We start from the raw sequence: 25626 nt of genomic DNA on the forward strand, positions 1-25626 counted from the left end.
TTTACTGATCAGATTCAACATAGATTTGCATCCTTTAAGCCAAGTTGAGTGTGTGTGGAGAGGAAGAAAATGTGACATCATGACAGAAGCCTTTATGTTAGAGACAGCTTCCATCTGAAAAGAACTGCAAAAGCCTATTATGGCAGAGCTTTAGAGAAAAATGTCGACATGTTTGATAGAGGGTAAGTAAGAAAGCTAATACAGGAGAAAGACGGCACAGGAAATCGGGGTACAAGAGGGCCAGGGAATGTGGCCTTTCCAGAATAGGATAATTTGAGTTAGACACAGGTCATTGACTGTCTTATTATACAGGACTTCCTACCCTTCTACACTTAGGTCAAGGGATGAGGGATCAGGTAACACAACCATGATGCAGGGAATGAGAGTAGAAGCTTGTTTACTTTAGACTACTGACCAGGCCCTGGTAGATGGGATTTCTCACCACTGTTCAGATGTACATGCCACAGTTGATTTACATTTGTTAGTGGGCATTAATAAATCGAAAGCAAAATTGAAGTCACACATTAGTGAGCAAAAATTATTTTCAGGTAGACATTTTTCATGAAAAATTATATGATTGGTATCTTTGTATCTTGAATAGATATTCAGAATAGGGATTCCCTTGCAGAATATGTATTTCCAAGTTATGTTCTGTTTGATAGTGATAGCAGGAACAAATTAGGGGCTGGTGTCTTATTGGTAATTAAAGGAACGTATATTGTTTCAGAAACAACTGGCTGAGAAAATATCGCAGCTTTAGTGGCATTCAAGTTGTTCCAGATCTTTTGCACAGTGCAACTACATTTATCAGAGGGTTCAGATCTGGAAAGTTTGGACCAATAATGCTTGATGATCTTTTAGAGGACATCAGCGAGAGAAACCAGTGACTTAGAATTCTGCTGTAAGGCTGTGTAATTTTCTTTTTGGCCATTCTTATGTAATGAAGTTGAATGAAATAAGAAGCATTTTAAGTGATTGTATTTAATGAACGGGTATGATTCTTTTACAACCATAATTTGTTTTATTCAGAGAATTTTTTCTCTTAGTCATTCTAGCCAATGGAAAATGTAAAAGCTACAATTGTAAAGATACTAACTAAACAAGATATTGCGCAAATCCTCACCTTTTCTTTCATGAATTGAAATGTAGATAACTTTTCATGAATGTCCACATGATAATCAGAAAATACCATTATAATGATTTGACACTTTTCTCTTTCTTTTGTGATTTCATATAGTGCACATAAATCACCTTTACTCTGAGTCATTTTAAGTTGATTCCTCATTAGGATATGGTGATATAACTTTATACACTATGAAGAATCGTTTGAGAAATTATTAAGTAGATTCCACGACATGTTTAATCTAATTATTTCTGTTAATTTGTTTTTTAGTTTTCTTGCATCCAGTATCTATTATGCTCAAGAGAATTTGATCGAGCTTACTCATTATCCCATACCATTCCTGGCGCCTTTTCATCACCCCTCATAGACTCGTCATACTGTAATCTTGTATTGTTCAGGTTTCTTCACTCTGCAGAGATAGAAATCTCACTAATGTACATCCTTCTTATCCATGTACTCTTTATCCTTAAATAGTGTCCTATATTGTAGTTTAAACTAGATTGGCTCAACTTGACTCTTCAGCCTTTCTTGCATTTATGTTGCTTCAGTTTCTGATAAACATGAAATTTTGCAGCTTCCTGTTTTTCTTTGATTTTGATATTATTTGATCAGCTTAGAATAAGATCTAACTAGATTACATAAGAACTCTAGCATAGGGAATACTACATAAGGCACTGTGTGCAGTTACAGCTTATATAGAAGTGCTGCTTTGTAATTTCACCAGGATTTACAGTGTTAAATGTGCTTGTAGATTAAAAAGAAATTTTACCGATGCGGAACACACACCAAAGACATTGATATTATTTCATGATGTGTGAAAGTTGATGTAGACATACGTACATGGAATTAGAAAAACCTGAGCTTTGACTCGTTTAACAGAACAGCCCTTTGCATTTTATGCTCATATGACATCAGAATATCACTCCAGAATTGAGTGTATCATGTTATAAAATGAGGATGTAAATTTCTTTTACAGTGAATTGATCAGTTGTTATTCTAAGGGGAAAAGAAATAGACCTCCTAGCCCATTTACTGGATTTCAAAAATGTCAGGTGTAGAATATTATATCAATACACATTTCATTGAAGCTGGTACACTAGTAAGGGATATAAAGGTATAAGGAATTGCAGTGTTGAATATTGTAAGTATAACTGTTGAATGGCTGATTATGTGTATAACTTTCATATTCACAGCAGCTATCGACGTATGATTGTGTGAACTTTGTATTTCTGCAGTGCACATAAGAATTTAGATTTCAGTAAAAACTGACATATCTGCTACAGCATGTATGTTTGACCAAAATTCATTATTAACAAATTCAAGAAAGTGGGCAGTGCATAGTATAATCATTTTATTCCATTTAGGGCCTGTGAATAAGAAAATCACATAAGTTTTGTTTGTTTTACATTTATAAAACATAAGTTTATCAGGGGTACTTATGTTATTCTTGTAGGTTCTTTACTTAACATGAAATGTGTATATATATATATATATTTTGAGGCTAAATATTTTTTTTCTCAAGAGGTCTGATTAAGGTAATGTTACTGTCATGTCACAAATAGTTAGTTTGGTTGTTATTTACATTTACCTTAAGAATTAATTGTAATGAAATAATAATGGGAGATATGACTGTCTAACATTCATTTTAGTAGCAGATGTAAGGCCAAAGGCCCATCCAACATCTCTTTCAGAGGGTCCTTACTCAATGTCATATATATTTGAATTATTCTATTTAGAAAGAGGGGTCATTCTGCTTGTAAGGCTTATTGATGTTAAGGAATTGTTTTAAAACTGAGGATTGGAGTGTACTTTTTTCCTGAATATTACAGTGAAAGATTTATTGACAGGTCCTAGATTATTGAACATGTGAAGAAGATTCATAAGCAAAGAGGGGCATGACCAACATTGAATATACTTGTGAGTCTAAATATTGATATTATCTGTAATGTATTCAACATTTTGTTAATGAATAATTCTTTCAAAATTTTCTATACTTTTGCATTGGCCCAAAAAGAAATGAACACTAAATTTGAATTGATAACAGACCAATTAGCAGATGTACTGTTGATTGCCTTTGATAATACTTCAAACTTTAGAAAGTAGTGTATTGATTTTATTATTTTCAATTATGAATATAGGGAAAGCTTTATTATGTGGCACCTGCCACACTTTGGGCAGTGCTCAATATGACAGTATGCTGGTTGCAAAAGCACTTCCCTAGTTATTTTACTGGGAAACTTTCTAACACCATTGTTGTACTGTTTTTGTCTGGCTATGGATAAAAGATTGCAGTTCCAAAGTGCATTGAGTTCCCAAACTCCATGAGCTTGGGGTTGTTCCGTAAGGTTGTATCATTGGAGCACAATTGCATCAGAGAACTTCTTACCCCTTCCATTCCCACCTACTTATTATAGCACAGCTTTGAATCTTCAGGAACCCTTAGAGAAGGGTTTCCAGGAGTTGTACATATGTAATAATATCTTTCCATTGCTTTTCTATTTCACTTACAGTATAGCTGTCTCTCTAGATGACAAATCAACATTTATTTCTTCTCCACCATGACTGACTCCAGCACTTCCAAATCCCCTTACATCTCTAATTGATCCTGTGCTTCTCCCTGTAATCTCATCAGATAGTCCAAAAAGTGCTCTTCTCTTTGGACATATGCAAGGCATATGGAATAGGTGACATTTCTCCTTGGGGTTTTAAAGACTATGCTTCCAAACTTCTGCCCATGCTTCCTGTTCTTCACTGTTTCTTAAAGCCAGAACTTTTTTTTTCAGTTCTATGCATTGAGAGAGCCTGTCCCAAATATGGGGTACTGATCTAACTTTCCAGTTATCATCCTCTTGCTTTGACTTTTTCCAAAATCTTTAAATTTCTTAACTCCTATTTCCTTTAACAATTTGAATCTCATAGTTAACTATCTGATCATCTTGATGGATCTGACAAGGTGAGATCCATGAAGATGATCAGATAGTTATCTTACTAAAGTGTGGTCATCCATTCTGATAAACTAAGAAATCCAGTGTTGTAACCCTTAATATGTTAAAGCTTTGGACACAGAGTGGCATTAGGATCTGATCTCTAAGATTATTTCTCTGTCCTTGTTCTCTAATGCATACCTTTCTCTCTAACTGGTCTATTTCTATGACTGCATATTTGTGTCTCCTTATGATTCGGAGAATTCATCAGAGTTTTGTCCTGTCTCCAATACTCTTTCTCCTTTTTATTAATTGTTTCATTTCCTCAAGAACTAAGTGCACTCATACAGTTACAGCTCAACACTACACTCCTGACTTCTTTCGGGACTCCTGCATCATCTTTTGCTCAGTATACATCTTGTTTTGTGACACTTTTGTTCGGCTAGGCTAACACCAGACCATTTTAATCAAGTTTTGTGGGGCCCACAGGTCGTCAAACTTAAAGCATCACTGTGGAACTTTTCTCTTGGCTGATGCCAGACCATTTTAATCATGTTTTGTTGGGTACATGGGTTGTCAAACTTGAATGCTAGACCTTTCAGTCAGGTTTTTTGGGACCATGGTTTGTCAAATTTAAAGCTTTACTTTGGTACTTTTCTTCTGGGTAATGCCAGACAATTTTAATGGGGTTTTAAGGGGCTTAAGGGTCATTAAACTTAAAGCATCACCATGGGAGTTTTGTTCTGGCTAATGCCAGATCATCTTAATAGGGTTTGGCAGGGCCCATGGGTTGTCAGACTTAAAGTTTCACCATGGAACTTTTATTTTGGCTAATGCCAGACCATTTCAGTTGTGTTTTGTGGGGCCCAGAAGTAATCAAACTTAAAGCTTCACTCTGGGACTTTTGTTCTGGCTAATGCCAGACTATTTTGATTTGGATTTCCAGGGCCCAAGGGTCATCAAACTTAATGCTTCCTTCTGCGACTTTGTTCTGGCTAACGCCAGACAATTTTGATTTTGTTTTATGGGGCCCAAGTGTCATCAAACTCAAAGCTTTATTCAAAGATGTTTGTTTTGATTAATGCCGGACCATTTTGATTGGGTTTTGTATGGCCTGTGGGTCATCAAACTTATTCCTTCCTTCTGTGACTTTGTTGTGGCTAGCTTCAGACCATTTTATATGGGTTTTGTATATCCCAAGGGTCATCAAATACTCTTTGATTGGGTATTTTAGGAAACACGGGTCATCAGTTTTAAAGTTTTGCTTTGGTACTTTTACTCTGCGTAATGCCGACCATTTCAGTAATATTTTGAGAGATCTAAGGGTCATTGAACTTAAAGCATCGCTCTTTTAGTTTTGTTCTGGCTAATGCCAGACCATTTTAATTGGGTTTTATATGGCCCACAGTTTGTCACATTCAAAGCTTTACTCTGGGACTTTTCTTCTGACTAATGCTAGACCATTTTAATGGGTTTTGTAGGGCCAGAGGTCATCAGACTTAAAGCTTCACTCTGGAACTTTTGTTCTTGGTAATGCCAGACCATTTTAATTGTTTTTTTGGGGGGTTCACAGGCGGTCATACTTAAAGCTTTCCTCTGAGACTTTGTTATGGTCAACACCAGACCATTTTAATCAAGTTTTGTATGGCCTACAGGTCATCAGACTTAATGCTTCCTTCTGTAACTTTTGTTTTGGCTAGTACCAGACCATTTTAATTAGGTTTTGTAAGACTCGGAGGTTGTCATACATAAAGCTTCACTCTGGAACTTTAGTTCTGGCTAATGCTAGACCATTTTAATCAGGTTTTGTGGGATTCATGAGTGGTTAGTCTCAAAGCTTTACTCACAAGCTTTACTCTGAGACTTTTGGTTGGTTAATGCCAGACCATTTTACTTGGAGTTTTGTAGGGCCTCTGGATCATCAGACATAATGCTTTCTTCTGCAACTTTTGTTGTAGCTAACTTCAGACCATTTTAATTGGGTTTTATGGGCCTCACTGGTCCTCAAACTTAAGGGTTCATTCTGGGAATTTTGTTTTGGCTAACACTAGACCATTTTATTTGGGTTTTGCAAGGGCCATGGGTCATTAAGTTTAAAGCATCTTTCTGACATTTTTGTTTTGGGTAATGCTAGAGCTTTTAATCGTTTTTTGGGGGACCCACGGGTCACTAAATTTAAAGCCTTACTTTGGTGCTTTTTTGTGTCTAATGCAAGACCATTTTGATGGGGTTTTGCAGGGCCTGAGGGCCATCAGACTTACAGTGTCACTCTGGAACTTTCCTTCTGGCCAACGCCAGACTATTTTGATCTGGTTTTGAGGGGCCCATATGTCATCACACATAATGCTTCCCTCTGCAACTTTTGTTCTCTGAAGCCAGACCATTTTGAATTGGATTGGTTATTAATCTTAAATGGTCATTCTGGGACTTTTGTTCTGGCTAACACCAGATCATTTTGATTGGGTTTTGTGGGGCTCATGGGTCATCATACATAATGCTTCCCTTTGCAACTTTTGTTCTGGCTAACACCCAACAATTTTAATGGGGTTTTGTGGAGCATAAGGGTTATCATATTAAAAGCTTCACTCTTTGGCTTTTGTTCTGGGTAATGCCAGACCTTTTAAATGTTTCTTAGGGAGCTCACATATTGTCAAACTTAAAGTCTAAATCTGGGACTTTTGTTTTTGCTTATGCCAGACCATTTTGATTGGATTTTGAGGGCCCATGGGTCATTAAACGTAAAGTTTCATTACAGGACTATTCTGGTTAACACCAGACCATTTTAATCAGGTTTTGTGCGATCCATAGGTTGTCAGACTTAAAGCTTCACTCTGGGACTTTTGTTCTGGCTGATGCCACACCACAAAGAAAAAAAAAAAAAAATTTATATATATATATATATATATATATATATATATATATATATATTTTTTTTTTTTTCATACTATTCGCCATTTCCCGCATTAGCGAGGTAGCGTTAAGAACAGAGGACTGGGCCTTTGAGGGAATATCCTCATATGGTCCCCTTCTCTGTTCCTTCTTTTGGAAAATTAAAAAAAGAAATGAGAGGGGAGGATTTCCAGCCCCCCGCTCCCTTCCCTTTTAGTTGCCTTCTACGACATGCAGGGAATACGTGGGAAGTATTCTTTCTCCCCTATATATATTTATCTATTTATTCACTTTGCCCCGTCGCCGTCCCCCGCTCCAGCGAGGCAGCGCAAGGAAACAGACGAAAGAATATATATATATATATATATTATATGGGAGGGTATTGATTGAGAGGGTGAAGGCATGTACAGAGCATCAGATTGGGGAAGAGCAGTGCGGTTTCAGAAGTGGTAGAGGATGTGTGGATCAGGTGTTTGCTTTGAAGAATGTATGTGAGAAATACTTAGAAAAGCAAATGGATTTGTATGTAGCATTTATGGATCTGGAGAAGGCATATGATAGAGTTGATAGAGATGCTCTGTGGAAGGTATTAAGAATATATGGTGTGGGAGGCAAGTTGTTAGAAGCAGTGAAAAGTTTTTATCGAGGATGTAAGGCATGTGTACGTGTAGGAAGAGAGGAAAGTGATTGGTTCTCAGTGAATGTAGGTTTGCGGCAGGGGTGTGTGATGTCTCCATGGTTGTTTAATTTGTTTATGGATGGGGTTGTAAGGGAGGTAAATGCAAGAGTCCTGGAAAGAGGGGCAAGTATGAAGTCTGTTGGGGATGAGAGAGCTTGGGAAGTGAGTCAGTTGTTGTTCGCTGATGATACAGCGCTGGTGGCTGATTCATGTGAGAAACTGCAGAAGCTGGTGACTGAGTTTGGTAAAGTGTGTGGAAGAAGAAAGTTGAGAGTAAATGTGAATAAGAGCAAGGTTATTAGGTACAGTAGGGGTGAGGGTCAAGTCAATTGGGAGGTGAGTTTGAATGGAGAAAAACTGGAGGAAGTGAAGTGTTTTAGATATCTGGGAGTGGATCTGTCAGCGGATGGAACCATGGAAGCGGAAGTGGATCATAGGGTGGGGGAGGGGGCGAAAATTTTGGGAGCCTTGAAAAATGTGTGGAAGTCGAGAACACTATCTCGGAAAGCAAAAATGGGTATGTTTGAGGGAATAGTGGTTCCAACAATGTTGTATGGTTGCGAGGCGTGGGCTATGGATAGAGATGTGCGCAGGAGGATGGATGTGCTGGAAATGAGATGTTTGAGGACAATGTGTGGTGTGAGGTGGTTTGATCGAGTAAGTAACGTAAGGGTAAGAGAGATGTGTGGAAATAAAAAGAGCGTGGTTGAGAGAGCAGAAGAGGGTGTTTTGAAATGGTTTGGGCACATGGAGAGAATGAGTGAGGAGAGATTGACCAAGAGGATATATGTGTCGGAGGTGGAGGGAACGAGGAGAAGAGGGAGACCAAATTGGAGGTGGAAAGATGGAGTGAAAAAGATTTTGTGTGATCGGGGCCTGAACATGCAGGAGGGTGAAAGGAGGGCAAGAAATAGAGTGAATTGGAGTCATGTGGTATACAGGGGTTGACGTGCTGTCAGTGGATTGAAGCAAGGCATGTGAAGCGTCTGAAGTAAACCATGGAAAGCTGTGTAGGTATGTATATTTGCGTGTGTGGACGTGTGTATGTACATGTGTATGGGGGGGGGGGGGGCATTTCTTTCGTCTGTTTCCTTGCGCTACCTCGCAAACGCGGGAGACAGCGACAAAGTATAAAAAAAAAAAAAAAAAAAAAAAAAATATATATATATATAAATATATATATATATATATATATATATATATATATATATATATATATATATATATATATATTTTTTTTTGTGGGGGGGCATGGATCAACAAACTTAAATTTTCAGTCTGGGACTTTTCCTCTAGCTAGCATTTGACTTTTTAATCAGGTTACGTAGGGCCCAAGGGTTGTCAAACTTAAAGGTTTACCATGGTACTTTTCTTCTGTTTAATGCCAGACCAATTTGATTAGTTTAGGTGGGGCCCACAGATCGCCAGAGTTAACACTTCCTGTTCTGACTTTTATTTTGGTTAATACCTTTCCATTTTAATCAGATTTTGTGAGGCTCGAGGATCATCATTCTTAAAGCTTCATTCTGGGACTTTTGTTATAGCAAATGCCTAACCATTTTAATCTAGTTATGCAGGGCTTTACAGTCCTCAGACTTAAGCTTTGCTCTGGTACTTTTCTTCTGGCTGATGCCAGACCATTTTAATCAGGTTTGATAGGGTTCATGGGTCCCCAAAGTTAACGCTTCCCTCTGTGACTTTTGTTTCAGCTGTTAGACCAATTTAATGGGGTCTTACAGAGTTCACAGGTCATCAGACTTAAAGCTTAGATATGGGCCTTTTTTCATGGCTGATACCAGACCATTTTAATTGGGTTTTATGGGGCTCAAAGGTTGTCAAACATAAAGCTTCCCTCAGGGATATGTGTTCTAGCTAATACCAGACCATTTTGATCGAGTTTTGTGGGGCTCAGGGGTCGCTGTACTTAATTCTTCCCTCAGGGACTTTGTTTTAGCTAACACTAGAACGTTTAGATCAGATTTTGCAGAGCCCATGGGTCATCAAACGTATAGCATTACTCTTGGACTTTTGTTTTAGCTAATACCAGACCATTTAATTGGGTTTCTTGGGGCCCAAAGTTCATCCGATTTAAAGCTTTGCTCTGGTGCTTTTCTTCTGGCCAATGCCAGACCATTCTTATAGGGTATTGCAGGGCCTACAGGATGTCAGTCTTAAAACTTCCCTCAGGGACATGTGTTCTAATCTGGTTTTGTGGGGCCCATATGTCGTCAGACTTAATGCTTCACTATGCAACTTTTGTTCTAGTTAACACCAGACCATATTGATTGTGTTTTGTTGGGATCACAAGAAAGCAGAATATATGCAGTGTTAGTCACATTGTCATCATATTGAGTAGAACAGTGTTAAGGTTATAGAAACACTGTTGAATCATCTCTTATCAAATAGAGATAGCGATTTGAATCAATATTATGGTTTCCATTAATTAGATAACTTTTAGATATGCTTTCCATAACATAGGCTACTCTCAGTAGAGATATCATTGTGAATAAAAATTTTGGTTTATACTAATTAGATAACTTCTAGGTATGCTTCCCAGAACATAGGTTAACCTCAGTTTGTAACCTGAGAGGTGAGGTCATCAAAGGTGACCTGTGCCTTAATCCCTTCAGCTGTTTCTTAATTTATATGCCTGACCCACCCATAGGTGGCTGGTATATCGTATTCTGGTTTCTTTAACTGCATTCTGTCCTGATGTCATTATACAAAAGTGCTTGACACTTCATATTTTCCATTTCCTTGTGGCTTTGCCTGCATCTTATGTACACTCGCTACTAGTATACTTCTTGCATCATTGGATACCATCCGTTTCTTCCAGAACCTTGCTGCACTTAATCCTGGACTGGCTCCCTTCATGTATGAGTTCTTCTGGTCTCTGTTGAAGGCTCGTAAGCTAAGGTTATGTATCAAGTTTCTTCAGAAATGTATGGAAGAACAAGTGTTAACAAAATCTGTTCTCTCACAATGACTGATATGGATGTTTGATTGCCCATCCATTTGCTACACTGAAGTAAAGGAAGCTTTCCAGTAAAATGTGTGAATTGGAATAACTTTCAGTGTGCTAACATTGGATCATAAAGAAGTACTTTTAGATTACCGTTTTGAGGAAATGAGATCTGAATGTGATATTCTGTGTAAAACATTAAACCTTACTTTGCAAGTATTTATTGACAGCAGTGTTTGTCGAAATATGTAAACCTGTCTTGTTGCAAATCTTTCAGACAATGCACATGATAAAGTTGCTACCACAGCTTTAGAATACAGTCTTAAGTTTTGCTAGTAACCTGAATGGTCAAAATGCTGTGGAAATTGTTAGGGCATTTTGCAATCTGGAAAAAAAGTAAAGCTTTGCCTAAAGATGACATCAGTGTTTTGTAGAGGAATGGTTCATAATGCTATATCCAATAGTGCACCTCCAAGTTTGTCCAGCTCGTTTTAAGAGTGCTCTTGTTGATTTGATAAAGGATGGATCTGCACATCACTAAAGCTGACAAGTTGAATGCCGTAGTGATTTTGAATAAAGATTATCTAGATAAACTGTATGCTTTATTAGAAGATAGAAGTATGTATTCTCCTCTTAGAACTGATCCCACAGAAACGGTAAGAAGCAAGTTAATAAGAAAACAAAAGAGTTGCTTAAAGATAATGATGTATTAAGAAATTTTCTTCTTTTAGTCCTTCCTTGCCCTACATGTACGGTATATTTGAGACCCATAAACTAGGATACCCTGAAAGACCTATAGTCTCTTCGGTTGGTTCAACAACATATAGATTGTCAAAATGGCTTGTCAGTATTCGCAGTCCATTAACTGACACAATATCCTGGTTCTGATACCAAAAACAATATGGATCCAGTAGAAAAAGTTAGTAGTGCCCAGCTTGATTATATGATTAAGCGTATTAGTTTGGATGTGTCGTTATTTATCGAAGTCCTTGTTGTTGATTTATTATGAGTTTTTGGCAGAAGAATTTGACAGACATACTTTACCAATGCTCCCAAGCACCATTTCAGAGTTAATTGAACTGTGTTAAAGATTGTAACTTTTAGTGCAGTGATAGTCTCTTAACACAGCTGGAATATCCTCCCTCAGCCCTCTAAAGTAATTTATATATGAAATTTTTTGAAAGCAAGATACTTTCTGACATTTTACCAAGTGATAGTAAATGGTCAAGTATGTTGATGATATATTTTGTTTATGACATTGTTAAAGATGAACATTTTTTTCTTGACAATTTGAATTTTTTGGTGGAATAGAAAAGTTCACTCTTTGACACAGATACAGACAATACATTGGTATTCTTAGACTGCAATATTCATAGGGATGGATATAACCTAAAGTTTAGTATACACTGTTAGCCCACATAATGTGTGTTCATATATTCACTACTACTTATCACAGTAAAGTGCAACATTTTCTGTTTTTATCAAATGTTTCTTAGAGCACTTCGCCTTTGTAGTTCAGAATTCATCGATGATGAACTCTGCAATATCTGTGACATTGGTTATGAATTGTATTATTCCAAAAATTTCCTTGTTTAGTTTGTAATTTTGCGAGAAAATCTTTTTACAATGTTCAACCTAAAGAACCATTTGTGAACAGAACCATGGTGTTGCCCTATTGTGAGAAGTACTTAATGTTCATGTTTTGTTAAAAATCTTAAATATTGATATAGTTTTGAGCAACAATATTACTGTTTGGGAAAGTCTTATCAGAAAATCTGTAACTTCCTAGAAGGGTTGTGTGAACAATATCCCATGTAAAGATTTTAATCAGTTTAACATTGATTAAACTGGTAAGGTTTTCAATATCAAGGTTAAACAACATGAAAATGGTTTTAGGTATGGCCAAGAATATAGTGCAGTGTTAAGGCTATTACATACAGTAACTCGGTAATGTATAGAAATTTTGTTGAATCGTCCCTTCTCGAAAATAGTAGAGATACTAATATCAATCAAAATGTTGGTTTGTATGAGTTATATAACTTTATAATTGACAGAAAAAATGTAAATGTGTTTCCCACAACATAGGGTAACCTGAGAAAGGTGAGGTCATTAGAGGTGACCTATGCCCCAGTCCCTTCACCTGTTTCTTAATTCATTTTCTAGCCCCACCCTGTGGTGGCTGGTATATTATATTCTGGTTCTTTCCATCTGTACTCATTCCTGACAATGTAATTATACGAAAGTGCTTGACACTTTGTATTTTCCTTTCCTTATGGATTTACCTGAATCTTATGTATGCTTGTCACTGATTTGAGTGAGAAACTGCTGAAGTTGGTGACTAAATTCAGAAAAATGTGTGAAAGGAGAAAGTTGAGAGTAAATGCAAATAAGAGCAAGGTTATTATCTTCAGTAGGGTTGAGGGACAAGTTAATTGGGTTGTAAGATTGAATGGAGGAAAAAATTGAAGGAAATGAAGTGTTTTAGATATCTAGGAGTGGACTTAGCTGCGAATGGAACCATGGAAGCAGAAGTGAGTCACAGCGTGGTGGAGGGGGTGAAGGTTTTGGTAGCAATGATGATTGTGTGGAAGGAGAGAATGTTATCTCAGAGAGCAAAAAATGGGTATGTTTGAGGGAATAGACGTACCAACAATATTATATGGTTGTGAGGCATGGGCTATAGAGAGGGTTGTACGGAGGAGGGTGGATGTGTTGGAAATGAAATGTTTGAGGACAATATGTGGTGTGAGGTGGTTTGATCGAGTAAGTAATGAAAGGGTAAAAGAAATGTGTTGAAATGAAAAGAGTGTGGTTGAGAGAGCAGAAGAGGGGGTTTTAAAATGGGTTGGACATATGGAGAGAATGAGTGAGGAAAGATTGACAAAAAAGGATATATGTGTCAGAGGTTGAGGGAACAAGAAGTGGGAGACCAAATTGGAGGTGGAAGGATGGAGTGAAAATGATTTTGAGCGATTAGGTTCTGAACACACAGGGGAGTGAGAGGCTTGCAAGGAATAGAGTAAACTGGAACGATGTGGTATACCGGGGTCGATGTGCTGTCAATGGACTGAACCAGGGCATATGAAGCGTTTGGGGTAAACTGTGGAAAGTTTTGTGGGGCCTGAATGAGAAAGGGAACTATGGTTTCAGTGCATTACACATGACAGCTAGAGACTGATTGTGAATGAATGTGGCCTTGTGTCTTTTCCTAGCGCTACCTCATGCGCACGCGGGGGGAGGGGGTGCCATTTCATGTGTGTCGGGGTGGCGACGGGAATGGATGAAGGCAGCAAGCATGGATATGTATATGTCTGTGTATGTATATGTGTGCATATGTTGAAATGTATAGGTATGTATATTGCGTGTGTGGGCATTTACGTATAACGTGTTTATGGGTGGGTTGAGCCATTCTTTCATCTGTTTTCTTTGCTCTACCTCGCTAATGTGGGAGACAGCGACTAAGTATAATAAAGTATTACTGAAACCACAGCTCCCTATTCACATCCAGGCCCCAGCCCAGAGACCTTTCTATGATTTACCTCAGATGCTTCACATCCCCTGGTTTAGATATGATGATGATGTTTGGCCTGAATGGCTATCGTCCCTGGATTGTGAGTTTCTCTTTAATAAATTGAATGACATTCACCCCACCATCAAATAAAAGAATTAATGGGAAAAGAAGGCAAATTCCCATTTCTTCATGTATTGATAACTTGGAATCTGATCACTTGTCTGTCAAGGTTCTATATCTATGTTTTTAAGAGCATTACAGATATATGATCCCATAAGTCTGGTAGATGAATGTAGTCATACAAACGTATCTTAGGCAGTTTTGTTATCCTAAGTGGTTGTGAATAAGGCTTACTCGAAAGCTAGGAAGACATTTTATGCATCCAGTAACAAATATGTGGAAAAGGATGATAGGTCTAAATGTTTAGTGTTGCCCAATTCTCCTAACTTGGCTACTGTAAGACAGTTACCTAGAAGCAGTGCTTTTAATGTTGCCTTCCAGTACAATAATATTGTCAGTAAGATCTAAGTTGAAATTAGGCCAAATTATCTGAAAATTGGATGTGTTTACGCCATCAAATGTAATACATGTAAAGATGTATACATTGGCCAGACCATTAAAACAGTAACTGAGAGATGCTTCTGGCACCATCATTCATTATGCAGGGATGACCACAGATATGCGATCGTCATAATAATAATAATAATAATAATAATAATAATAATAATAATAATAATAATAATAATAATAATAATAATAATAATAATAATAATAATAATAATAATAATAATAATAATAATAATAATAATAATAATAATAATAATAATAATAATAATAATAATAATAATAATAATAATAATAATAATAATAATAATAATAATAATAATAATAATAATAATAATAATAATAATAATAATAATAATAATAATAATAATAATAATAATAATAATAATAATAATAATAATAATAATAATAATAATAATAATAATAATAATAATAATAATAATAATAATAATAATAATAATAATAATAATAATAATAATAATAATAATAATAATAATAATAATAATAATAATAATAATAATAATAATAATAATAATAATAATAATAATAATAATAATAATAATAATAATAATAATAATAATAATAATAATAATAATAATAATAATAATAATAATAATAATAATAATAATAATAATAATAATAATAATAATAATAATAATAATAATAATAATAATAATAATAATAATAATAATAATAATAATAATAATAATAATAATAATAATAATAATAATAATAATAATAATAATAATAATAATAATAATAATAATAATAATAATAATAATAATAATAATAATAATAATAATAATAATAATAATAATAATAATAATAATAATAATAATAATAATAATAATAATAATAATAATAATAATAATAATAATAATAATAATAATAATAATAATAATAATAATAATAATAATAATAATAATAATAATAATAATAATAATAATAATAATAATAATAATAATAATAATAATAATAATAATAATAATAATAATAATAATAATAATAATAATAATAATAATAATAATAATAATAATAATAATAATAATAATAATAATAATAATAATAATAATAATAATAATAATAATAATAATAATAATAATAATAATAATAATAATAATAATAATAATAATAATAATAATAATAATAATAATAATAATAATAATAATAATAATAATAATAATAATAATAATAATAATAATAATAATAATAATAATAATAATAATAATAATAATAATAATAATAATAATAATAATAATAATAATAATAATAATAATAATAATAATAATAATAATAATAATAATAATAATAATAATAATAATAATAATAATAATAATAATAATAATAATAATAATAATAATAATAATAATAATAATAATAATAATAATAATAATAATAATAATAATAATAATAATAATAATAATAATAATAATAATAATAATAATAATAATAATAATAATAATAATAATAATAATAATAATAATAATAATAATAATAATAATAATAATAATAATAATAATAATAATAATAATAATAATAATAATAATAATAATAATAATAATAATAATAATAATAATAATAATAATAATAATAATAATAATAATAATAATAATAATAATAATAATAATAATAATAATAATAATAATAATAATAATAATAATAATAATAATAATAATAATAATAATAATAATAATAATAATAATAATAATAATAATAATAATAATAATAATAATAATAATAATAATAATAATAATAATAATAATAATAATAATAATAATAATAATAATAATAATAATAATAATAATAATAATAATAATAATAATAATAATAATAATAATAATAATAATAATAATAATAATAATAATAATAATAATAATAATAATAATAATAATAATAATAATAATAATAATAATAATAATAATAATAATAATAATAATAATAATAATAATAATAATAATAATAATAATAATAATAATAATAATAATAATAATAATAATAATAATAATAATAATAATAATAATAATAATAATAATAATAATAATAATAATAATAATAATAATAATAATAATAATAATAATAATAATAATAATAATAATAATAATAATAATAATAATAATAATAATAATAATAATAATAATAATAATAATAATAATAATAATAATAATAATAATAATAATAATAATAATAATAATAATAATAATAATAATAATAATAATAATAATAATAATAATAATAATAATAATAATAATAATAATAATAATAATAATAATAATAATAATAATAATAATAATAATAATAATAATAATAATAATAATAATAATAATAATAATAATAATAATAATAATAATAATAATAATAATAATAATAATAATAATAATAATAATAATAATAATAATAATAATAATAATAATAATAATAATAATAATAATAATAATAATAATAATAATAATAATAATAATAATAATAATAATAATAATAATAATAATAATAATAATAATAATAATAATAATAATAATAATAATAATAATAATAATAATAATAATAATAATAATAATAATAATAATAATAATAATAATAATAATAATAATAATAATAATAATAATAATAATAATAATAATAATAATAATAATAATAATAATAATAATAATAATAATAATAATAATAATAATAATAATAATAATAATAATAATAATAATAATAATAATAATAATAATAATAATAATAATAATAATAATAATAATAATAATAATAATAATAATAATAATAATAATAATAATAATAATAATAATAATAATAATAATAATAATAATAATAATAATAATAATAATAATAATAATAATAATAATAATAATAATAATAATAATAATAATAATAATAATAATAATAATAATAATAATAATAATAATAATAATAATAATAATAATAATAATAATAATAATAATAATAATAATAATAATAATAATAATAATAATAATAATAATAATAATAATAATAATAATAATAATAATAATAATAATAATAATAATAATAATAATAATAATAATAATAATAATAATAATAATAATAATAATAATAATAATAATAATAATAATAATAATAATAATAATAATAATAATAATAATAATAATAATAATAATAATAATAATAATAATAATAATAATAATAATAATAATAATAATAATAATAATAATAATAATAATAATAATAATAATAATAATAATAATAATAATAATAATAATAATAATAATAATAATAATAATAATAATAATAATAATAATAATAATAATAATAATAATAATAATAATAATAATAATAATAATAATAATAATAATAATAATAATAATAATAATAATAATAATAATAATAATAATAATAATAATAATAATAATAATAATAATAATAATAATAATAATAATAATAATAATAATAATAATAATAATAATAATAATAATAATAATAATAATAATAATAATAATAATAATAATAATAATAATAATAATAATAATAATAATAATAATAATAATAATAATAATAATAATAATAATAATAATAATAATAATAATAATAATAATAATAATAATAATAATAATAATAATAATAATAATAATAATAATAATAATAATAATAATAATAATAATAATAATAATAATAATAATAATAATGATAATGATGATAATATTAATAGTAATGATAATAATGGTAATAATAATGATAATAATAATAATAATAATGATAATGTATAAAGTCACATATTTCGCTATGAATGAAGGTTATCATGCATAAACATACCATCTAAATGATCGCCACTGTCTTGGGGTGACGAAGTAAATGCAGTGATGGTGGATAGCAAGAATGAGCAATATCCTCCGCCAAAGTCTTGGGAGGGCAAAGGGCAAGGCAGGACCCAGAGGGCAAAGGTCAAGGGTTGAAGGTTAAGGGCCTCTTGAAGACCTAAGGGCCAACAGAAGTTGGACATTAGGGATTTGGACATGATTAAACTGGGAGATAAGGACTGTGAGGTAAGTAAGGGCCTGAGGAGGATGTAAGGCCATGAAAAGGATGTAAGGGCTGGGACAGAAGGTAAGGGCCAATAGAAGAACTGCATGACCTAATACTAAGCTCCCTTTGCCCTTAATTCTCTCGTCAACTGATTGCCAATTGTCCCATGCATCAGTTGACCCTAACGAGGATTAAACGTGGCATCAATCAATCCTGACATCGGGCTCATATCAATTGAGAGCAACATGAATTTCTACTTATACAAGTAAGTTCCTAAACTCTATTAATCTCTACTACAATTAATCCTGACATCAGTTAATCATTGCATCATTCAATCTCTAGATCAGTTTATCCTAAAGTCAAATTGTCTGGATGTTAATCATGACATTGATTCATCTTGCTGTAATCAAATCTTAAGTCAATTATCCTCAGCATTTTTCACAGCTCATGTAAAACTACTATTCAGATGTGGGCTATCAGGAAGATAAATCAGCGACAAAAAACTAGATTTCAACAACAACAACAATAACAACAATAAGAAATATAAAACAATACACGAAGCCAAAACGCCACCATCAGGGATATTCAGATGGAGTCTCAGCTGTTAGGCTTTGAACCCGCCGACAGAACATGTTTTTGGCATGTGGGGCAAATGGACCAGCCGCTGATGTATTGACATGATGACAAGGCTCCGTAATTATCGTCAAATGCAAATTACAGTTGACCCAAGACTGTGTGTCACACGAGTGTGTGTGTCTTTTAGTGCATGATAGATGGATATATATATATATATATATATATATATATATATATATATATATATATATATATATATATATATATAAGCAAATATTCCTGTTTCATGATAAGAGAAGTGGACCAGGCAGTATGATACAGTGGTTAAATTGATGAAAACTACTATTGACATTTGTGTGAATAAATTATACATTTCCCTTTTCCATAGCCAGAGGTTGAACCATTATGTGACATTCATATTTTTAATTTCATTTCAAGCTAGAAGTTTCAGTTTTCTAAATTATTTCTTTCATTTTTCATATGTATATATATGTATATGTGTGTATATGTGCGTATGTATGTGTATATGTGTATATATATGCATATATATGTATATTATCCCTGGGGATAGGGGTGAAAGAATACTTCCCACGCATTCCTCGCGTGGCGTAGAAGGCGACTAGATGGGACGGGAGTGGGGGGCCAGAAACCCTCCCCTCCTTGTATTTTTTAACTTTCTAAAATGGGAAACAGAAGGAGTCACGCGGGGAGTGCTCATCCTCCTCGAAGGCTCAGACTGGGGTGTCTAAATGTGTGTGGATGTAACCAATATGTGAAAAAAGGAGAGATAGGTAGTATGTTTGAGGAAAGGAATCTGGATGTTTTGGCTCTGAGTGAAACGAAGCTCAAGGGTAAAGGGGAAGAGTGGTTTGGGAATGTCTTGGGAGTAAAGTCAGGGGTTAGTGAGAGGACAAGAGCAAGCGAAGGAGTAGCAGTACTCCTGAAACAGGAGTTGTGGGAGTATGTGATAGAATGTGAGAAAGTAAATTCTCGATTAATATGGGTAAAACTGAAAGTTGATGGAGAGAGATGGGTGATTATTGGTGCATATGCACCTGGGCATGAGAAGAAAGATCATGAGAGGCAAGTGTTTTGGGAGCAGCTGAATGAGTGTGTTAGTGGTTTTGATGCACGGAACCGGGTTATAGTGATAGGTGATTTGAATGCAAAGGTGAGTAATGTGGCAGTTGAGGGAATAATTGGTATACATGGGGTGTTCAGTGTTGTAAATGGAAATGGTGAAGAGCTTGTACATTTATGTGCTGAAAAAGGACTGGTGATTGGGAATACCTGGTTTAAAAAGCGAGATATACATAAGTATACGTATGTAAGTAGGAGAGATGGCCAGAGAGCGTTATTGGATTACGTGTTAATTGACAGGCATGCGAAAGAGAGACTTTTGGATGTTAATGTGCTGAGAGGTACAACTGGAGGGATGTCTGATCATTATCTTGTGGAGGCTAAGGTGAAGATTTGTATGGGTTTTCAGAAAAGAAGAGTGAATGTTGGGGTGAAGAGGGTGGTGAGAGTAAGTGAGCTTGGGAAGGAGACTTGTGTGAGGAAGTACCAGGAGAGACTGAGTACAGAATGGAAAAAGGTGAGAACAAAGGAAGTAAGGGGAGTGGGGGAGGAATGGGATGTATTTAGGGAATCAGTGATGGATTGCGCAAAAGGTGCTTGTGGCATGAGAAGAGTGGGAGATGGGTTGATTAGAAAGGGTAGTGAGTGGTGGGATGAAGAAGCAAGATTATTAGTGAAAGAGAAGAGAGAGGCATTTGGACGATTTTTGCAGGGAAAAAATGCAATTGAGTGGGAGATGTATAAAAGAAAGAGACAGGTCAAGAGAAAGGTGCAAGAGGTGAAAAAGAGGGCAAATGAGAGTTGGGGTGAGAGAGTATCATTAAATTTTAGGGAGAATAAAAAGATGTTCTGGAAGGAGGTAAATAAAGTGCGTAAGACAAGGGAGCAAATGGGAACTTCAGTGAAGGGCGCAAATGGGGAGGTGATAACAAGTAGTGGTGATGTGAGAAGGAGATGGAGTGAGTATTTTGAAGGTTTGTTGAATGTGTTTGATGATAGAGTGGCAGATATAGGGTGTTTTGGTCGAGGTGGTGTGCAAAGTGAGAGGGTTAGGGAAAATGATTTGGTAAACAGAGAAGAGGTAGTAAAAGCTTTGCGGAAGATGAAAGCCGGCAAGGCAGCAGGTTTAGATGGTATTGCAGTGGAATTTATTAAAAAAGGGGGTGACTGTATTGTTGACTGGTTGGTAAGGTTATTTAATGTATGTATGATTCATGGTGAGGTGCCTGAGGATTGGTGGAATGCTTGCATAGTGACATTGTACAAAGGCAAAGGGGATAAGAGTGAGTGCTCAAATTACAGAAGTATAAGTTTGAGTATTCCTGGTAAATTATATGGGAGGGTATTGATTGAGAGGGTGAAGGCATGTACAGAGCATCAGATTGGGGAAGAGCAGTGTGGTTTCAGAAGTGGTAGAGGATGTGTGGATCAGGTGTTTGCTTTCAAGAATGTATGTGAAAAATACTTAGAAAAGCAAATGGATTTGTATGTAGGATATATGGATCTGGAGAAGGCATATGATAGAGTTGATAGAGATGCTCTGTGGAAGGTATTAAGAATATATGGTGTGGGAGGCAAGTTCTTAGAAGCAGTGAAAAGTTTTTATCGAGGATGTAAGGCATGTGTACGTGTAGGAAGAGAGGAAAGTGATTGGTTCTCAGCGAATGTAGGTTTGCGGCAGGGGTGTGTGATGTCTCCATGGTTTTTTAATTTGTTTATGGATGGGGTTGTTAGGGAGGTGAATGCAAGAGTTTTGGAAAGAGGGGCAAGTATGAAGTCTGTTGTGGATGAGAGAGCTTGGGAAGCGAGTTAGTTGTTGTTCGCTGATGATACAGCGCTGGTGGCTGATTCATGTGAGAAACTGCAGAAGCTGGAGACTGAGTTTGGTAAAGTGTGTGAAAGAAGAAATTTAAGAGTAAATGTGAATAAGAGCAAGGTTATTAGGTACAGTAGGGTTGAGGGTCAAGTCAATTGGGAGGTAAGTTTGAATGGAGAAAAACTGGAGGAAGTAAAGTGTTTTAGATATCTAGGAGTGGGTCTGGCAGTGGATGGAACCATGGAAGCGGAAGTGAATCATAGGGTGGGGGAGGGGGCGAAAATTCTGGGAGTGTTGAAGAATGTGTGGAAGTCGAGAACATTATCTCGGAAAGCAAAAATGGGTATGTTTGAAGGAATAGTGGTTCCAACAATGTTGCATGGCTGCGAGGCGTGGGCTATGGATAGAGTTGTGCGTAGGAGGGTGGATAAGCTGGAAATGAGATGTTTGAGGACAATATGTGGTGTGAGGTGGTTTGATCGAGTAAGTAATGTAAGGGTAAGAGAGATGTTTGGAAATAAAAAGAGTGTGGTTGAGAGAGCAGAAGAGGGTGTTTTGAAATGGTTTGGTCACATGGAGAGAATGAGTGAGGAAAGATTGACCAAGAGGATATATGTGTCAGAGGTGGAGGGAACGAGGAGAAGTGGGAGACCAAATTGGACGTGGAAAGAAGGAGTGAAAAAGATTTTGAGTGATCGGGGCCTGAACATGCAGGAGGGTGAAAGGCATGCAAGGAATAGAGTGAATTGGGACGATGTGGTACACCGGGGGCGACGTGCTGTCAATGGATTGAACCAGGGCATGTGAAGTGTCTGGGGTAAACCATGGAAAGTTCTGTGGGGCCTGGATGTGGAAAGGGAGCTGTGGTTTCGGTGCATTATTACATGACAGCTAGAGACTGAATGTGAACAAATGGGGCCTTTGTTGTCTTTTTCTAGCGCTACCTCCCGCACTTGAGGGGGGGGGGTTGTTATTCGATGTGTGGCAAGGTGGCGATTTGAATAAATAAAGGCAGTTTTAATTATGTACATGTGTATATATGTATATGTCTGTGTGTGTATATATATGTGTACATTGAGATGTATAGGTATGTATATTTGCGTGTGGACGTGTATGTGTATATATGTGTATATATATGTATATATGTATCATTAAATTTTAGGGAGAATAAAAAGATGTTCTGGAAGGAGGTATATAAAGTGCGTAAGACAAGGGAGCAAATGGGAACTTCAGTGAAGGGCGCAAATGGGGAGGTGAAAACAAGTAGTGGTGATGTGAGAAGGAGATGGAGTGAGTATTTTAGTATTTTGAAGGTTTGTTGAATGTGTTTGATGATAGAGTGGCAGATATAGGGTGTTTTGGTCGAGGTGGTGTGCAAAGTGAGAGGGTTAGGGAAAATGATTTGGTAAACAGAGAAGAGGTAGTAAAAGCTTTGCGGAAGATGAAAGCCGGCAAGGCAGCAGGTTTGGATGGTATTGCAGTGGAGTTTATTAAAAAAGGGGGTGACTGTATTATTGACTGGTTGGTAAGGTTATTTAATGTATGTATGACTCATGGTGAGGTGCCTAAGGATTGGCGGAATGCGTGCATAGTGCCATTGTACAATGGCAAAGGGGATAAGAGTGAGTGCTCAAATTACAGAGGTATAAGTTTGTTGAGTATTCCTGGTAAATTATATGGGAGGGTATTGATTGAGAGGGTGAAGGCATGTACAGAGCATCAGATTGGGGAAGAGCAGTGTGGTTTCAGAAGTGGTTAAGGATGTGTGGATCAGGTGTTTGCTTTAAAGAATGTATGTGAGAAATACTTAGAAAAGCAAATGGATTTGTATGTAGCATTTATGGATCTGGAGAAGGCATATGATAGAGTTGATAGAGATGCTCTGTGGAAGGTATTAAGAATATATGGTGTGGGAGGCAAGTTCTTAGAAGCAGTGAAAAGTTTTTATCGAGGATGTAAGGCATGTGTAGGTGTAGGAAGAGAGGAAAGTGATTGGTTCTCAGTGAATGTAGGTTTGCGGCAGGGGTGTGTGATGTCTCCATGGTTGTTTAATTTGTTTATGGATGGGGTTGTTAGGGAGGTGAATGCAAGAGTTTTGGAAAGAGGGGCAAGTATGAAGTCTGTTGGGGATGAGAGTGCTTGGGAAGTGAGTCAGTTGTTGTTCGCTGATGATACAGCGCTGGTGGCTGATTCATGTGAGAAACTGCAGAAGCTGGTGACTGAGTTTGGTAAAGTGTGTGAAAAAAGAAAGTTAAGAGTAAATGTGAATAAGAGCAAGGTAATTAGGTACAGTAGGGTTGAGGGTCAAGTCAGTTGGGAGGTAAGTTTGAATGGAGAAAAACTGGAGGAAGTAAAGTGTTTTAGATATCTGGGAGTGGATCTGGCAGCGGATGGAACCATGGAAGCGGAAATGGATCTTAGGGTGGGGGAGGGGGCGAAAATCCTGGGAGCCTTGAAGAATGTGTGGAAGTCGAGAGCATTATCTCGGAAAGCAAAAATGGGTATGTTTGAAGGAATAGTGGTTCCAACAATGTTGTATGGTTGCGAGGCGTGGGCTATGGATAGAGTTGTGCGCAGGAGGATGGATGTGCTGGAAATGAGATGTTTGAGGACAGTGTGTGGTGTGAGGTGGTTTGATCGAGTAAGTAACGTAAGGGAAAGAGAGAGGTGTGGAAATAAAAAGAGCGTGGTTAAGAGAGCAGAAGAGGGTGTTTTGAAATGGTTTGGGCACATGGAGAGAATGAGTGAGGAAAGATTGACCAAGAGGATATATGTGTCGGAGGTGGAGGGAACGAGGAGAAGTGGGAGACTAAATTGGAGGTGGAAAGATGGAGTGAAAAAGATTTTGTGTGATCGGGGCCTGAACATGCAGGAGGGTGAAAGGAGGGCAAGGAATAGAGTGAATCGGATCGATGTGGTATACCGGGGTTGACGTGCTGTCAGTGGATTGAATCAGGGCATGTGAAGCGTCTGGGGTAAACCATGGAAAGCTGTGTAGGTATGTATATTTGCGTGTGTGGACGTATGTATATACATGTGTATGGGGGTGGGTTGGGCCATTTCTTTCGTCTGTTTCCTTGCGCTACCTCGCAAACGCGGGAGACAGCGACAAAGCAAAAAATATATATATATATATATATATATATATATATATATATATATATATATATATGTGTGTGTGTGTGTGTGTGTGTATATTTATTATAGTTATTCATAGATGGATTTGTATGTAGCATTTATGGATCTGGAGAAGGCATATGATAGAAATGATAGAGATGTCCTGTGGAAGGTATTAAGAGTATATGGTGTGGGAGGTAAGTTGTTAGAAGAAGTTAAAAGTTTTTATTGAGGATGTATAGCATGTGAAAGAGTAGGAAGAGAATACAGTGATTGGTTCCGAGCGAATGTCAGTTTGCGGCAGGGGTGCGTGATGTCTCCATGGTTGTTGAATTTGTTTATGGATGGGGTTGTTAGGGAAGTGAATGCAAGAGTCTTAGAAAGAG

General features: G+C 33.5%; 1 protein-coding gene across 3 annotated transcripts in view; it reads left to right on the plus strand.

The window, feature by feature from the left end:
• LOC139746250 (mitochondrial ribosome-associated GTPase 1) overlaps window positions 1–25626 on the plus strand; it is a 73587-nt gene that overhangs the window by 32733 nt on the left and 15228 nt on the right. Inside the window, exons 4-5 of one of the 3 annotated variants that reach the window (XM_071657257.1) lie at window positions 728–901; window positions 10452–12829. In XM_071657257.1, coding sequence (XP_071513358.1) covers window positions 728–887 — 160 coding nt within the window. In that variant the 3' untranslated portion in view covers window positions 888–901; window positions 10452–12829. Of the gene's footprint in view, window positions 1–727; window positions 12830–25626 lie in introns of those variants that run through there. The other 2 variants (XR_011712118.1, XM_071657256.1) reach the window with 2 other exon arrangements.

This window comes from Panulirus ornatus, chromosome 64 (assembly GCF_036320965.1).
Source record: "Panulirus ornatus isolate Po-2019 chromosome 64, ASM3632096v1, whole genome shotgun sequence".
Classification (NCBI taxonomy): Eukaryota; Metazoa; Arthropoda; class Malacostraca; order Decapoda; family Palinuridae; genus Panulirus; species Panulirus ornatus.